Source organism: Dendroctonus ponderosae, unplaced genomic scaffold (assembly GCF_020466585.1).
Source record: "Dendroctonus ponderosae isolate FM_Combo_2020 unplaced genomic scaffold, Dpon_F_20191213v2 Dpon_F_20191213_7, whole genome shotgun sequence".
Taxonomy (NCBI): domain Eukaryota; kingdom Metazoa; phylum Arthropoda; class Insecta; order Coleoptera; family Curculionidae; genus Dendroctonus; species Dendroctonus ponderosae.
The window spans coordinates 2,412,779-2,429,123 of NW_026018916.1; the positions used below are offsets into that span (position 1 = coordinate 2,412,779).

The 16,345-nt window shown below is 39.5% G+C and overlaps 1 protein-coding gene across 9 annotated transcripts in view; it reads right to left on the reverse strand.

Annotated features, from left to right (window-relative positions):
• Window positions 1-11,346, reverse strand: part of LOC109539221 (protein held out wings) — a 36,955-nt gene extending 25,609 nt beyond the window's left edge. For all 9 annotated transcript variants that reach the window (XM_019906844.2, XM_019906849.2, XM_019906848.2 and 6 more), the window contains exon 1: window positions 11,070-11,346. In XM_019906844.2, the coding sequence (XP_019762403.1) occupies window positions 11,070-11,196 (127 nt within the window). In that variant the 5' untranslated portion in view covers window positions 11,197-11,346. The remainder of the gene's footprint in view (window positions 1-11,069) is intronic.
• Window positions 11,347-16,345: the final 4,999 nt, after the last annotated feature.

Here is a 16,345-nt window from a genome sequence, read left to right on the forward strand (position 1 = left end):
CAAGTTGAAAAAAAAAAACTTCAAAACATGACATTTCAAAAAATGACATTGCCACAAAATTTTAAATATGAAACCGATGCATTTTATTATTCGTGTAATCTTTCATTCGAATAAAAAATAGTGTTCGATACGAGGGCGAAAATTTGTTTTTCGAACTCCTGACGGAAATAGTAGTTTTCGATACAAGGGCGAAAAATTTAGTTTTTCGAACGACGACGACGTTTATTATATATTTCGTCGTTATATATATACGTCAGTAGTAAATACTAAAAAATAACTAAATAAAAATAATAAAAATAGTAAAAAATACTAAAAAATATATAATGACAGTGGCAAGTTCAAAGTGTCACATTTACATTGACAAAGTCCGTGCGTAAAAGTAAAACAAATGAACGCTAAAGAAAAGTGCTTCTTTTTGATCATCGCTTCTGTTCGCAAAATGGCACTTTTTGATTCATTCGAATAAAAACTACTATTATGATCCATGAGGTTAATTAAGAATGTGTATTGAAAAAGTTGAAACAACGGGAATTTTCGGTCTAGCAACGATCTGAAGTGGGAGTGAACTAAAATTCAACGCACGCTAATTTAGACGATTTTCATCTTGCAGCCTGAAATCAAATGGATATTTTCCAGGCAACAACGCAACGACTTGAAATGTTTTTTTCAGCTTTCAATAAAGACACACCAGCCGCCCACACGGATTCGTAATAGCGAATCCATCTGAACCATTACTCACACTGTGTTTACCCAGCAAATATGTTTTTCAGAGAGGAAACACCAAAAATATTTTGCCTTTTTTTCCAGTAAAACAATGCGATAAATTCCGACAAGAAATTTCTTGGCTCGCTTGAACAATGACACCGATTTACCGGCCCGAAAGACAAAAATCAGCAATTAAATCAAGCGAAACCTCATCGATGTTTAACATTTAAACAATCGTCGCAAGGGCTTAACAGGAAAAGGAAGTTTTAACTCATATTGGTTGCATACTAAATATGTGTTCTGACGCCATAAAATTTTATCAGTTGGTATGCAAAAACCATTAATGGGCTGAAGACCAAATAGAAAATGCTAAACTATATTGAACATGAAGAGTTTCGCTTTGGCGGCCGTCGCTTGGAACTGGTGAATTTTTCGCACTTCTAGTTCATCGCGGGAACGAATTTCTTCTTAACGTTTCGCAAGCATGAGTGGCCGGCATCCCCAGATGTGGTTTGCTTGGCGCAGCGCGAAAGCTCGACTATTTCAGTATTTTTTGGTTTCGAAACTTTCTTCTTGCGTGAGGCAAAACCGTTTCTTCGTAGGTCAGTTTTTCCATCTTTGTTACATTAATTACACTTACAGAAACTTTTGATCTTTACTTACGCAATGATTTTCAATAAATCCTGTCCTTACTTGCCTTCGCAGAGAAATTCGCAACTAAATTCTTCCCGGCCGAGAGGGCATATAGGCCCATTGACAGAAGTCGCCTATGCCTGTGCGTGGAAATTAAGGCCTACTACACCACAAATCGACGGTTATATGCCAATAAATGATTTTAAAAACGTAATTCACTAGTCTATTGACTATGTTTTAATCACTAAGTGCAACTCCCAGCTTCTTTCTTGACCTTTTCGACTTCAAATACCTCGCTCTTAAGTAGAGATCAATTAAAAGACAGAAACAACAGTGGCTGCACCCACAGGAATTAAACGAATTTCCAGCAATTGATAAAATTGACGACTGTATCGGTTGGCTTATTGATATTAATTGCCTACAAAGTAGATAATGAGGATCGTCATACCATCTATAAGCATTGTCAGCGGAGCGAAAAGTAAATAACCAACTGAAAGAGGCCGATTAAGTTAACAAACAGTTTAGATTAACCAGTCAATTCGATGATTTTATCATTTCAGGTAGGATTTACATCGATTGCCAATCAGGAACTAAGCAGCGAATGGTGGCTTTGTAACATCCGAACAAATCACTATGAGATAGTTAAACGGTTATTATCATTGTTTCCGAACAAGTGAAGTTCGTTTTTATTGAACCTATGCGTACATTGTCGCGAAATAAAGTGCGCTGAAGATGCCGGGAGAAGAAAAACACGTACAGCCTACTGACATGGTTATTACGAGTATTAGCTGCACTACATCAACTAATCGGGATTGGAAAGACAAGCGAAACGAAAAACCGACCTCATTATCCTGAAAGCAACTCAATTTTACCGTCGACCATTTTATTGGCAATTCGAATCGGAAACTCGGGGAACAAAACAATTTTAATGGGCACGCATGACTACACAAAAATACGCGTTTGTTTATTTTATTCGAAAATAGAAGACCAAAGGGTTTCGGTAACCTGATCGCAGACGAATTGCAGCGGATTGATGCGATTTTCCCAGCCGCCAGGATGAAAGACATCAACTGGGCATCACCAGAAAGTGTTTTGATTGGAGCCTCATCCTAGATATGATGTAGACAGTAGAGAAAACAGTCCGGCCAATTGGCATGTTGCATTATCGACTGTCCAAAAATGGCAGTAAGCATTTCACCAAGTCAATAAAATCATTGTCCGATGTTTTCTAACGCGCCATATTTGGTCAGGTACGTTTCTTCAGAGACAAAGCGCCTGCTGCATCGTTTTGGGAATGTTGATGCCAGATCGTGGGTTTTGATTAAATTGGAAACCATTTGTCCAAATACGAATCGAACCTCTGATAGAAGATTCACAGAAAACAAGGGACGGCTCAGCTGCTGTTTATTCTGCTTGTTTAAATATTACCGACGCACAAAGACTACTAACAACATTATTACCGATGCTGAACGCAACAAACGGTAATTTCTCCTCACATGAATCACCGCACTGTATGACTATTTCATCATCAACCACCTTTTTGAATTTCTTCCCACGGAACAGCTTCTGTTTTGTCTTGTTCGGAAATACGTGTTAATTTGGTCGGTGCACGAAGCAACCAAATCGTTATTTTTAACATTATTACGGGTGATTCGGGTAAAAACACAAAACTTACACGTATCGTGAATGTCCACCTTTACCTAAATCTCCCCTGCTTGCTTGAAATCAAATCTAAATCGAGATAGTTTCGAAGTACCACAGCAAAAAGTCTCTGAAGATGCAATCGCTGCTTGCGAAAACTCACCAGTTTTATACGTAACTTCTTTTAAGTGTCTTTTGGCAATAAAATCGGCAATTTTGGAGTAATAATGTTTCCCTTAGGAGTATATTACATTTTGGTGTTGTTTGTTGGCATATAACCGACGATTTCCCGTATAGTAGGCCGTATTCTCCACGGGCAGGCATCGGCCATTTATGTCAACGGGCCTATATGGCGACTCGGCCGGGAAAAATTCAATTTCGACTTAATTTTTCAAGAGATGTAATGGGGGGCTATTAACAATTAAAAACTTTTAGCTGTTGAACTGTGGAAGCCCACTTGGTTTATTTTTCCTTTTAAGGCCATACTTTACCATAAGAAGGTAAAGGTAGACACGCAGTTTGAACCCACCAAAGACTGAAACTTCAGCGATGGTTGAATCTACTTTGGCTGATCATCAGCGGCCAGTTGATACAAGTTAAGCATTTGAATAGTTAATTGGCGAATGAATGAATCACCTGGCGTGGGCGCGTTTGCTTTGACCAACCCGCTGTCACTTCCCTTTTTCGTAAAACCTCGCTAAACTATTAGAGACCGGTTTTTATTTTCATCGCGCCGTTTTGGGAAAAGATATTCGGTCATATCTCTTCGCGATTGGTCAGCGCAGCTCCCACGTTGCAAATTAATGAACCGAAAGGCCCCCATCTGACCAATCTGGAAATGTCCAATCGGACTCTTTATGGCGATTTCCACGGCAAGAAGCTTCAATATTGAACGCCGAAAAAAACAGATCAAGCGGCAAGATATGGCATGGATAAAGGTGTGGCGGCGCCGAGCGAGATTACGTTTTATTTCTCTAGCCAGCTAAAACTACACAAACCAAATAGTACATTTTAAGAGCAGATCGCTAGGAATTTTTCCATTTTGCCCCTTTCCTCAGGAGAGAATTGTTTGCTTGAATGAACTGAATTGTCCCAAACCCGTTTCATAACATACATAAATCTTGGATCAAAGCTGCCAAAACTGCGGATCTTCTGGGCGAAACAGCTGAAGATGATCTTACGATCCCAACAAATCATGAAGCGACTTCAAATGAAGATCCGCCCATTTTCACTTTGCGGCAATTTCAGTGCGATTCTTGGCATCGGATCAGTCCCACCCGCAATCATTTATTTGATACATATTTTTAAACGTGTGCCGGACGTTAATGCGCTGTTGTTTCATACAGCAGCAGCAAAAAAGTGGCAACTCAGACCAGAAGAGGCTGCGAAGCGCAAACAGCCAGATCCCGGAAGGTTTAACACTTTGCCTATTCATTAATAAACTGAACCGAAGCTGATGGAAAATGTGAACAAACAGATCGCCGCTGTAGGGAAATACAGCATGGCGCCCGTCACATGTTTGTAAGCTTTCCTTAAGGGAAAGCATAAAAATAACCGTATACTACAACTTCTAAGAATAGACTGGGTGTTTATCCGAGGAAAACGTTTGTGTAGCTGGACGGCCTGGTGTGCATTGCACCAGAGGCGGCGGAGGAAGTTTGCACGGAAAGAGCATTAACCGGTTGAGAAGCATTAAAAAATGTCTAGCTGCCATTGCTGAGACCAAACTCCGATGCCAGATTCAAGAAATTTTCTATTAATTGTTGCTTGGCTCCAAAGGCTAAAAAATCGATGGAACCGAGCCCCCGCCACTGGTAGATTTTACTGAAACGGGGCGACATCATAAGTTCCCCAAACGTCATAAGGAAGCGGCATAGCACGCCTGGATGTCGGCATTATTTTCTTGTTTTCCACTTGATTTTAGGAGGTAATGACCCTTAAACAATTGTGGAATTGTGGATAATGATTCCTGCAGGCCTATTTTTAGTCTTACGGCTTTTCTGGGGGAGAGTTTGAATGAACCACGGTGCCTCCGATACTTGACGAAGGTTTTCATTTTTAACGCACTAGGGATTTTCGATAATTATTTTAACTGTTTGACATATAACCGGCGATTTCCCGTATAGTAGGCCTTAACCTCCACGTAAATGCATTGCAAATTTCTGTCAAAGGCCTATAGGCCAACACGGCCGGGAAGTATTTCTTTGCCCATTAGAAACTGGTGGATTCGTCGGGTTATCGGGTCGTCGTGGAAGAGAAGTTTTTCCCGACGAAACGTCTGGAAGAAACTATTTTGCGCAACGGCCGAAAGGCCCGAAAAAACCTGATCAGTTTCAAGCAACGACCACAAAATCCTAACTTTTTTCAGTATTTTGTTTTTATAGTTGTTCGTTTTCTTCTTGTTCGTTAGATAAATTGCCTGCATAGAAAATTCTGATTTCTTCTCTTTAGAGAGCAATTCGCAATTAAATACTTCCCGTCCGAGTTGGCATATAGGCCCGCTGACAGAAATCGACTATGCCTGCCCGTGGAGATTAAGGCCTACTACATCGCAAAACCAGGGTTATAAATGATTTTCAAAATTATATTCTTATCCTTCCTGGGTCTCAAAGTGTGAAGCAAAAAGTTGAATATCGTTTGTTTCATTACGTTTCGCGAGACAACAGCGCCAGCATCAGATTTAAAATTTACACAAACTCATAATTGGTAAACATTACGTTATTTTAGGTCTTTAGGCAAAGACTGTTCAAACTTGTTTCTGTTAAGCAATTTAAATGACATGATTCACTCCAAATGCGTTTTTAAGCACACACGCCACCAGTTAATCACCGAACCAGTCGATCAGCTTTCCTAACTGTGCGCCCTTATGAGTTTTGCCCTTAAGCTTGATTGCTTCAATTAAGCGCGTTTGACACCCTAATGCGGGCCCTTAATTCAATGTAAACTTGTTCACCTTCATGGGGGGTGCCCTAACGCATGTTATGTATATCCGCATGTTGTTTCAGCGGGAGCAGATTTAGACCGAAGCTTTTCTTGAAAGATTTGATTTTTCACGTTTTCAGTCAAAAAATTGCTGATTGCAAAATACGGACAATTCGCACCTGAAATTTTCCACATTTATAGCTTAGGCTTCATTTCGTGTATATACAACATTTTGTTTACTTCAGAGTGATGGTGGATTTTTGGCAATGTTTCAACCAGAACCGATAAAGTCTTGAGCTTTTAGGAATCGTTAGGGCAATCCATGGTTCTTAAAGGTACAAACTGGGACTTGCTGGAGCTGATTTTCAGTGAATTTTCGACGTGCTTACGTAAAAAATCACTGGAAGCGAATCAGGAGAGATGGACGTCTGAAACTTTCCACTTTTACTGCTGGATGATTCTTATAATGCTGATTTTTGACGATTTTTCATGTGCAGGAGCAATTTATCTGCACCTATGTGAAATATCCTTGAGCTCGGCCCTTTTATTTAACTTATGAGAAATTCTGAAATGTGGGTGAAATTTTCTAGATCGCTTCTCTTCTTGTGGAATTCAATTACATTTTGCCCGAATTCGAATGTAACAATATCGAACATCTGTCCGTTTGAAGGCTGTGTATTGTCCATTAATCCGTGGGTGTCTCATACCTGAAGCAATAAAGCCATTATTCCAATGCTTCGCTTCTTCACAGATTTGTCTGGCTGCCATCTGTGGGCCTGAATTATTCAAACATGTTTCAACAAGGTGACATTCCGCACTTCTGCCCAACCAAACAAGCGTTTTATTCCCATTACTCCTTACTATTTAAATTGGGGATTTTCGACTGCTTTTTGTGATATCAAGGTCTAGTTTTCCTGGGAATTTGTAAACTGCGGGATCTCGTTAGGAGCACGATTGAATGCGTTCAAATAACATTTTCGGCCAGTCTCTTTTTTCAAGCAGCCAATGAAATGTAAACATTTCTGGAGGCTGGTTGTTGAGGTTTTACGTTTTTAAATCGGCCGGCCATTGCCACTGTTCTTTAACAAGCAAATTATTTTCGTAAAATTGATTAAATACCCAATAAACGAGTCACGATAAGGAGGCGCTTAATCGGAGGACTATCCGTTCAATATAATAGAATCACTCTTTATAACGGCGAGTCAGTAAAAACTGTTTGATGTTAAGTGCCAATAAATATTAGTTTTAGAGATAAGATTTTATGTAGAGCACCTGATTGACAACAAAATAAACAATTCACGGGCACGCTTCCGTGTTAGTCGATTCAACTGTTTGCATTAAGAAAAATGGAACTGAACAGCGGATCAGTCAAACCAGACAACTAAACATAAACAATAATGACCGGAGATTTGTTGTTGTTGATGCCATTAGTTAATTGACTTGCATAGCTGGACCAGACTTGTTCAGTAGTGGCCCATTTTATGGAAAAAGCGCTTTCCTTAACAATCAAGCTTAATTGGACAGGTTTTACCAGTTCCAGATGGTTTTTTGTATTCCTATCCCTAAAATACGTGATGCATCCTGCCTAACCAGGATGCAAAAAATACTCTAAATTTATGCTGATTTTTTGGCGAGATTTCAAAATTTCTCGAAATTGATCAATAATGCGCGAACTGCTGGAGGTTTGAACCAAACAACTGAAGAAGGCAACGTTCATCGATCTTCCCGATTCATCACCACTAAACGAAGTGTGTATTGTCAAGCGGAAACCGAAAAAGCAGAATATTAAATCATCTTTTAATTTAGTAACGACGGTCATACTTTAATTTAAGGAACATTGATGAATTACCATATTTTATTTGCGATAACCATAAGATTATATGTCACTGGCACTGATTTCTGTTTGTTTTGCTTTTAGTAACTTGGTGAATTTGGTGGTGTTTGTCCGGGCCAAAGAGACCTGAATTGTGTACGAAACTCATTACGCTGCTCGTAAAATCGCCATTATATTTATTTATCAGGCATGTTTATGTAATGTTCATTTAATTGGCCACATTTTGATAAACATGTGTCGAATGATTCAGAATGGTAAATAGGAGATTTGTTCATTTGTTCACTATTCATTTGAACGGCCGCGCAACCAAAGACTCCAGTCGCATCGATTAACTTGGCCCTCCTCATATTGCTGCTTTTATTATCAAGTGCTTTATTCGTATTAGATTACCATTCATTTAAATAATCGCGTACCAGCTTTGAATCCAAAATGACGTTTAGCACCTAAAGTTTTACGAGTGTGACCTCAAATCCCGCGTCTTATGCCAACAATAAATTTCAACCATCGAAAATTGGACATTCATATTCATATTTAGCTACGTGATTTGTTAACGCAAGTTGCGACCAGAAGAGAAACCGCCACTGTTCTGTTTCAAGGGACATTTCGACAGTGCAGTCTTGAAAACAATCAACATGTTCAAATGAACAATAGCCATGTTGTTGCTTCTGATTCATCAACATCTTTTGTTCGAATAGAATTCGCAGACTTTCTGTTTATCTGGAAAATCTATAGCAGCTATTCATTCACTAAATCGTTGTTAGAGATTCACCATTCATGCGTGTGTCTTAAACTACGATTAATCCGACAGGGAATTCACATTGAGATTTCCGCGTTGTCACCTGTTTTGCTGTTCAGTGCGCGCTTTAAACAACAGAAAATGCATTTTATCTTCGGCATCCATCTGCTTTTAATGCTAAAACACGGAATTCATTAAAAATCCATACAGTCATTGCTGAATATTTATTCGAATTCTTCTAAAGTGTCAATCAGCATAAAACTGATAACGCAGATTAACCCATCAATACTTTTCAGTCGTAAATATGTAAATATTTTTATAGCTTATAAACATCGGCCTTAATCACTGTGATTAAAACGGTTGCTTAATGCACTCCTAGAAAATCGCTCGATTTTCCCGATATGTTGGATTCGTTATTTTTCGGTCGTCATGGAATAATGTTTTTTTGACGTTTCGCAAGCACGAGTGGCTTGCATCTTCAGAATTAGTTCACTTAGCGCAGCGCGAAATCAAAACCCGTTTTAGAACCTACCTAGTTTTTAATTGCGAGATTTTCGTTTTCCCCTTCTTTGCTATATTAATTCAATTTATAGAAACTTCTCGTCTTTCTTTTTATCAACAATTTTTTCAGTAATTCCTGTCGCTACCTGCGTAAGAGAGCAATTCGCCTCTAAATTATTCCCGGCCGCGTCAGCATATAGGCCCGTCGACACAAACCCCCTATGCCAGCACGTGGAAATTAAGGCCTACTACACCGCAAATCGGCCGTTGTATGCCAATAAATGATTTTTAAAATGTAATGCAAACGTAATTAAAATTCGCTTAAATACTGAGGAAAAAGTTCAAAATTGTTGAATAGTTTGATGCATTGAAATGCAGTGAAAGCCGAAATTTTTCCCAGTGCCGGTTGCAAAAATTGCATTTGCTTTCCATAAGCAAGCGGTCATTACGGATGATTATTTACCCGATGAATTTCCAATGTTAATGTCAAGGTAATTCATGTGCGTTTTAACGACTACAGTGATTCATTTAAAAATGTAAATGACAATGCAGTCGGTCGACAAGGGTCAATCCGAAAAGGGCACCTGACAACTCTGCGGAACAATTCGTCCACAGGTGCTTTCTACCTGTAACTACTGGAATGCATTCCCATGGAAAAAGTATTCAATTCAATGCAACCAATGGGCAGAAGGGCATGAAGCGAAATCCGGTCACAAGCATGCATCAGCTATTTTCAACTTTGATGGAAATCGAAGGGAAGGACTGCGCCAGAAACGCTCATATTTTGCTCTAATGGATGAATTGTTCATCTAGTTAGTGGATAATTATGCAGACTTTCTGTTTAAACAAATTGCGGCGCGCAGTCATTAAGCCGAGACCATTTTTAGAACGGAAACGCGTGTGATGTCATACTTGGAGGTTCTTAGAGGTTTATTCGGACGAGAAATATCACTGCCTGGATTGGAGGATAAACGATTTTTAGTACGATTATTGGCCTAGTAGGGGGCAAACGACAAAGTTTACATAATCAGCGTACTTATCAGTTTGCGCAGATAGGTCAGGTACTTGAGGTCGGCCAATAGAAATCTCCCAACAGAAATATTGGAATGCCATTGGAAATCGCATTATCGCAACTATCAATCTGATTGGGCATTTCCTCAATAATTCCTTAGGTACATTCGAAAAATATTCAGACAGTAAACTCTGTTATCTGGGGGTCATGTAAACATGCGGCCAATCAACAAACGACGATGGCAAACCAGTGGCTTGCTTAGAAAAAGCTTAGAAAAAGCAAGCAAAAGTGATGTGAAATACCCAAATGGAACGAAAGAAAAAATGGGACTAAATTAAATAATTAAATCAAGCCATTTGAAATGCCAGAACGTTGGCTGGTTGACTACACAGAGGCCAGCCAGTAAACCGTAAAGCCACGCCTACGACAGCTTGCCAGATTTACTCAACAAACCAAAGACAAACTCTGTTTACCACACGTGGTTAAATATGGTTGTGAGCAGGAATTTTGCCAACATTATGAAATCTGGGATTGTCATGATGGCTGATTTGACTGGACTCGAGAAAAGTTTGAAAAGACCGAAAAATGGATTACAAAAAAGACTATTTAACCACGTGTGGCAAACATCACCAAGATCCGTTTTTCTCTCTCTTTACTGTTGAAATTCGGGAAGGCAAGAGTGAGGAATATACAGATCAGCCTAGTGAACCGATGAGACAATGGGAATAAGTGCAATATGAGCCGGTCACTCGTTGGTCCATTGACAAGCTGGCAACGGCGCCACCATTCTAAGGAATTCGCAACGCAGTCATATTTTCGTCTTTTCCTGAGACGGTGGACGTAAACAAAAGTAAATTCAGGTCAAAATTCGAGGAAAAATACCGAAAACCCAAAAGCTGCCGATCGAGTTGCCCACGCACCGATGACTTGGGCCCATACAACTCAAAGACTTTCGTGGGCTTTTGTATGAGGTCACGTCCACTATATCACATGCTGTCCTAGCTGTGTTTATTTTAGAGAAAATCGCGCATTGAGGGTGGGTTTCCGGGCGCAACCGCCCCCGATGTGCATAAACCAGGCCTTACCTTCATCTAGAAGCCTTTCCACGTGAAGGAAAACGTTGGGGAAAGCGGCAAGTTGTTTCCGGTCCTTCAGCAACTGTGCCAGATAGTCGGCAATGCTCTGCGTCGAGGCAGAATTCTGATCGCACATGTTTCCACTTCAATTCAGTCTGAGGGTGAGATTTCACAGTATTGACATCAATCACAATGGTTAAGAGGCAAACGACGTTCAAAGCACGACTGAAATCGGAACACTCGCTTGAAAAACTATTGGTACTCAACTGCGATCCGTGAGTCGAACGGCTCGAAGTGCGTGCGGCTCTGCTTGCAAAGCGGGCGTGCGCATAGCGGGGCTTCGCCTTTTAAGGGCCCTTGAAGAATTTAAGGCTTTTTCTGTATAAAATTTCATTTTTCAAACACAATCGGGTTCGGGGTACCGATTCGCTCAGCGGGAGCCGGCATTTACTTCTCGGCAGGGAAAGTTTCACAGGGATGACACCAGGGGCGGATTCAGCTTTAAAGTCAGGCGGGGGTTATGAAGTAAAAACACATTTACAAAATTTCATGTTTTCCATCCCGTTTTGCATGTTTCTCGGAAGCAAAATGAGCAAGAACGCTCGTTTTTTCAAAAACCATTCGAGCCACAGAATTCGTTTTGGCATCGTTGGATAGAGAATTGAACAGTCGATTCAGTCGTAACAACGTGAGTGAGGAAATTCGAGTAGTTTTGACCCACAAAGCGAAATTTGAATATCAGACAATTAAGTGCAAGATTATGCCAAAATTTCATGTTTCCGGCCCGTTTTTACTCATATATCGGAGGCAAAATGAGCAAGAACGCTCATTTACCCAAAAGCATAGCAGGAAATGATAAATCACCGGAAGTCAGGCACGCAATGTCTTTGATAAATAAAGTTTCCAACCAACCCAAGCAGGGCAAGTGCAATTTGATAGTTTGGCAAATGGCAATCTGCGATGAAACGAGTTAGAGTTCGGTAATTTTCACGGACATCAGGCACTGGCCTGCGCTGCTAACAATGAGCTCAAACTAGAGAAAATCCCTGTTTCTACAACTTTGCTTAGCGGCGTTGTTAGTGGAAATGCGCTTTTCCATCAGTTTTCACTGATTGAAATTCACTGCGTCTCCAAAAGCCATCAGAAGAATAAGTGTAACATTTTTCGATCAATTGTGTATATTTAGCAAAACGCTTTCAGAGATTCGCAAAGCAAACCTAAATGCACTTTATAATGCCTAACATTGGAAATGACATAATAAATATCTGCGTCGTCGGCTCGCCAAAGATTTATGGTGTTGATAATGGGATTTTCCCGTCAAAAACCAAATCCTTTGCCTGCAGTATAAATCGGATTTATTGATAACTTATCTGGAAGATCCCTAATCCGAATCACGATCAATCGATGATTGTTGATCAAATTATTGGGAAAATTGTTTACTTGACTTCTTCGGGTTTCACCCAAGAGAACTTTCAGCAGAATTTCAAAATGGTTTCTTAATCAAATCGAATCCCACAGTTTTTTTTGCCAAGAACTGGCAGATTTGAAGGAGTTTTTCCAAAATAATTCAACCAGTCTAACGAAAATCGACTGGTTCCAATGCGCCCACACAGGGCGTTCTGTGGTTCCACGACTTTCAAACGGAAGTCGATGAAACTGGCACAAATTGCATAATTTTTTCAATAAGAGTGCGCCAGTGGGCGCCCATGCAAGCAATTTGTTTATGAATTCGAAACGATGAAATACACAAAAACACCATATGGCCGAAAACCGCGTGGACAAACGCCGCAATGCTTTGTAATAAGAATAATAATGTCTTGTTAGTGTTTTCTCCGGCACGAGTGCCGTTGGAATTCTCTGATGAACTTTTGAAGCAGAAGAAAGCGACCTTATTACCCTTAACGAGCTAATAACGTTCGAGTCTTCAAGGAGGATTTTAATTGAGTGAGATCGTTCGTGGCCGATGAAGAAGACCGGCATGCTAGAAGTTTTAGATGTAATACACTCTTACCTTGGTCATCCTGTAAAATGCTCTTGTTTTCCAATATACCGGGTCTCAATTTGAAAACCTCCCACCCTTAATATCCCGCCAACCACTTAAGTCGCAAAAATCGTCCACATTTCCTTTACAATCGCTAATTTTCTAGTTTAAAGTCACATTTTCCGGTCCTTCAATCCTTCGAGAGACAATTCCAACAAATAAGACACTTTTTGCAAAGCGAACGTGTAAAAACCGGTTCATTTGAAACTTCAATTGCAATAAATACTGCTTTACTGACAGTTGATTTCAAAGTTGAAGTGTTTGTATTCACTCGTTGCCATGGTACATGTTTTGTATTCAAAGAGCCGACAAGCGATTGGTCGATCAGGTTTATGCGCATCCGGAAATACACGTCACCAGGGACGGTTTCTAGGCAACGAAGGTTGGTGATTTCTTCGAAAGGGGAAAAGTACCGATTTTATGCAGAAAATCTTCCTTGTGGACGAAATGAATTATTGACCAATGAGCGTGAGTGAAATTTTGATTTTCGGCCGAAATTTTTCCAAGGGTGGAGGTCGATTTTTTGAAAAAATGAAAATGTTCTCAAAATGTCTCAAATTTTCCATCATTTTCAGCTCACCGACGCGAGGAATGCATCGACCTCATTGAAGAACATGCTAGAAGTTTCAAATCCAAAATAATAGACATTTTCGGCACATTTTAAGCGTTTTTTGAGCGTTCACGATCTTATCACGAAGCAGTAATTTCAGCCACCAAGTGGCGTGTGAACTCGCGAATTCAGTCCATTAAGCCATTTTCTGTTCGTTTTCAATCCGCACAAATGGGATGAAAAACCGATTGGTTTCGACGTTTCAATATCGAAAAAATATACGGCATTGGCCGCAACCCATTTATTAGCCCACCTGCTTCGCCTATTTTGGACTCCATCGGCCCACTGACTACATAGAAGCAACCAGTGGCGTAGCATAAGCCGTTTAGGGCCGATGCAATGAAACAGCTTAACAAGCAAATGGAAAACCTGTTGAAGATGCAAGACCACATGGAGGCTTGATGTGGGCTTCAAGTGGGGCTAGAATGGATGAAAATAGTGTTGCGCAATCTATGGGATCGCTTGAGGTGGATTGAGGAATGATGATGGTTGATGGACGGACGTCCCTGTGGGTTTTGAACCATACAATCTGAAGGCGTCGAGGTGCTGCTGCTAAACCTGCTGCATGGGCGTGCTATTTGGAGATGGCGCCCACGTCTGACGTCATCAAAGGTGTCTTTATCAATGGCGCTGCAGGTTTCGTAAGAGAGAGCGGACGCTTGAATGGGAACATATGGTTGAAATTATAAATCCAAGCCAATTTCATGAAACCTATCGAGGCTGTTAATATTTGCGTTTCTCGGTATGGTAAATTGCTTTGTCGCCTTATGGATGATGGGTCGATGGCGCCATTCAAATTTGCTCAATATTGTCGATTTCTTGATCGGAAAACTGCACTTTTTTAATGCTCGATCAATGACTAAGTCCAATTAGTTGGTCAAGCGAGATCAAATGCGGATCACCGCCATCCTAATGGGCAGGTATCGAGTATTAACACCCACGACGCGGCTGCCCAAGGCTGTTTTCTACGATATTTCCAAATATGTAAATCGCATATTTGCGCCGTAAACATGTCGTTTGTGGAAAGCTAGATTGATCTTTTACACAACAAGCAAATATTTATTAACCTACAAGAGTTAAGTGAGCATATGAGAACATTTCTGTCGGTTTTCATCAAGTTTTCGGTTTCAGAAATGAGGTTTTTTGGATTTTCTGCACGGGGCTGAAATGATTTTGTGAAAAATCCCTGGAAACAACCTGACGATGACTGAAAATCGAAACGTTTTTCACTTATAGATCAGACTTTGTCGTACTGAAATGTGTCAAATTCTGATCTGCGAAAATAACACTAGAAAATCGATGGAGCTTGATTGAAAAAATGCAATAACGAAAATAGCAAGTATAAACACATTCAAAATTCGCTTTCAATATGCTTCTTTCTGTTTAAAGGCTGGCAAACGCTGAGTAGAACTAAACAAAATAAGTCGCAATGACATCTAAGTCAAAGTGCAGTCATAATTTAGCCGCCAGTGGGCGTTTTTTGCACGCAGCGCCGCTAGTTCAATAGTCCAGACGCCCCTTGGTGGCTAAAGTTGTAACTAAAAGTTAAGTAGTAAATTGACACTTGTTTTGTTGACATTGATGTCACTTTGATGTTTACATCTGATTGTGATTTGTTTTGATCTAATCAACTTTTGCAAGCTTTTAAAGAAATAGAAACAAATCGAAGTGTGTAAGTATTGTTTTATGTTAAAAATGTCATCAACTCCAATAAGTAAACAAGTCTGACAAGTCTCACAGTGACAACCGTCACTCACAAGCGTCTAGGTATACGGAATTTCTGTCACTTCTATCGATTGCGGCGATTCGAACCAATCAAATAAGCCTACCGGTTTGTTGTTATCGAACGTATCGTTGACAAGTTGTACAAATGAGTTAAGACGATTTAAGGTTAGGTGGTTTTGTTTATTGATTGATGATAATTATTTTAAAATTTGTCGAGATAAACAACCGCGAGTCCGCCAATCTTTTTTTTTCATTCTCTCGTGCATTTCGAACCTTATGTAAGCTCTAGATAAAAATGACAAACAAATAGTATCGTACAGAAATTCATAGGTAAATTTTATACGCTCTTGGCTAGTAATTTTTAATTTTTTAAGAGGGATAGTTTGCATTTGTTGGAACAAAAATAATAGCATTGCCTTTATATTAGCACAAAGAAAGACAGTGATAATTATGAGTATTTCTTAATTTATAACAATTTACAAATTATTTATTCTGATCAACTTAAATAGGTGGCAATAACAAGTAAGAGTGCTTATGACATTAAACACGTAATGTAATAAAAAAATGTTGTATTATTGTTAAAATATTTAAAATGTCTGATTACAAATCCTAGTATTTTATACGCCTGATATAATGAAATTAATTCACATAGTACTACCTGCTAAAAAGTCAAACTACGTTGTGGTATTCCACTTTTGCTGGAATAGTGTAAAAAGGCAATTATTTTCAAGTGTTGCTTAGTGTGACATGTTAAACAAAAAGTAAATAGAAACAGAAGATACCAGCAATTATTTTGCTTAATATTTCTTGACTCTTTTTCTGTTACTTTAAAATTAAAAAATCGTTGATAATTTGTTTTAATTAAATTTGCACATTGCACATAGGAAAATAACTTAAGCCAACTATCTA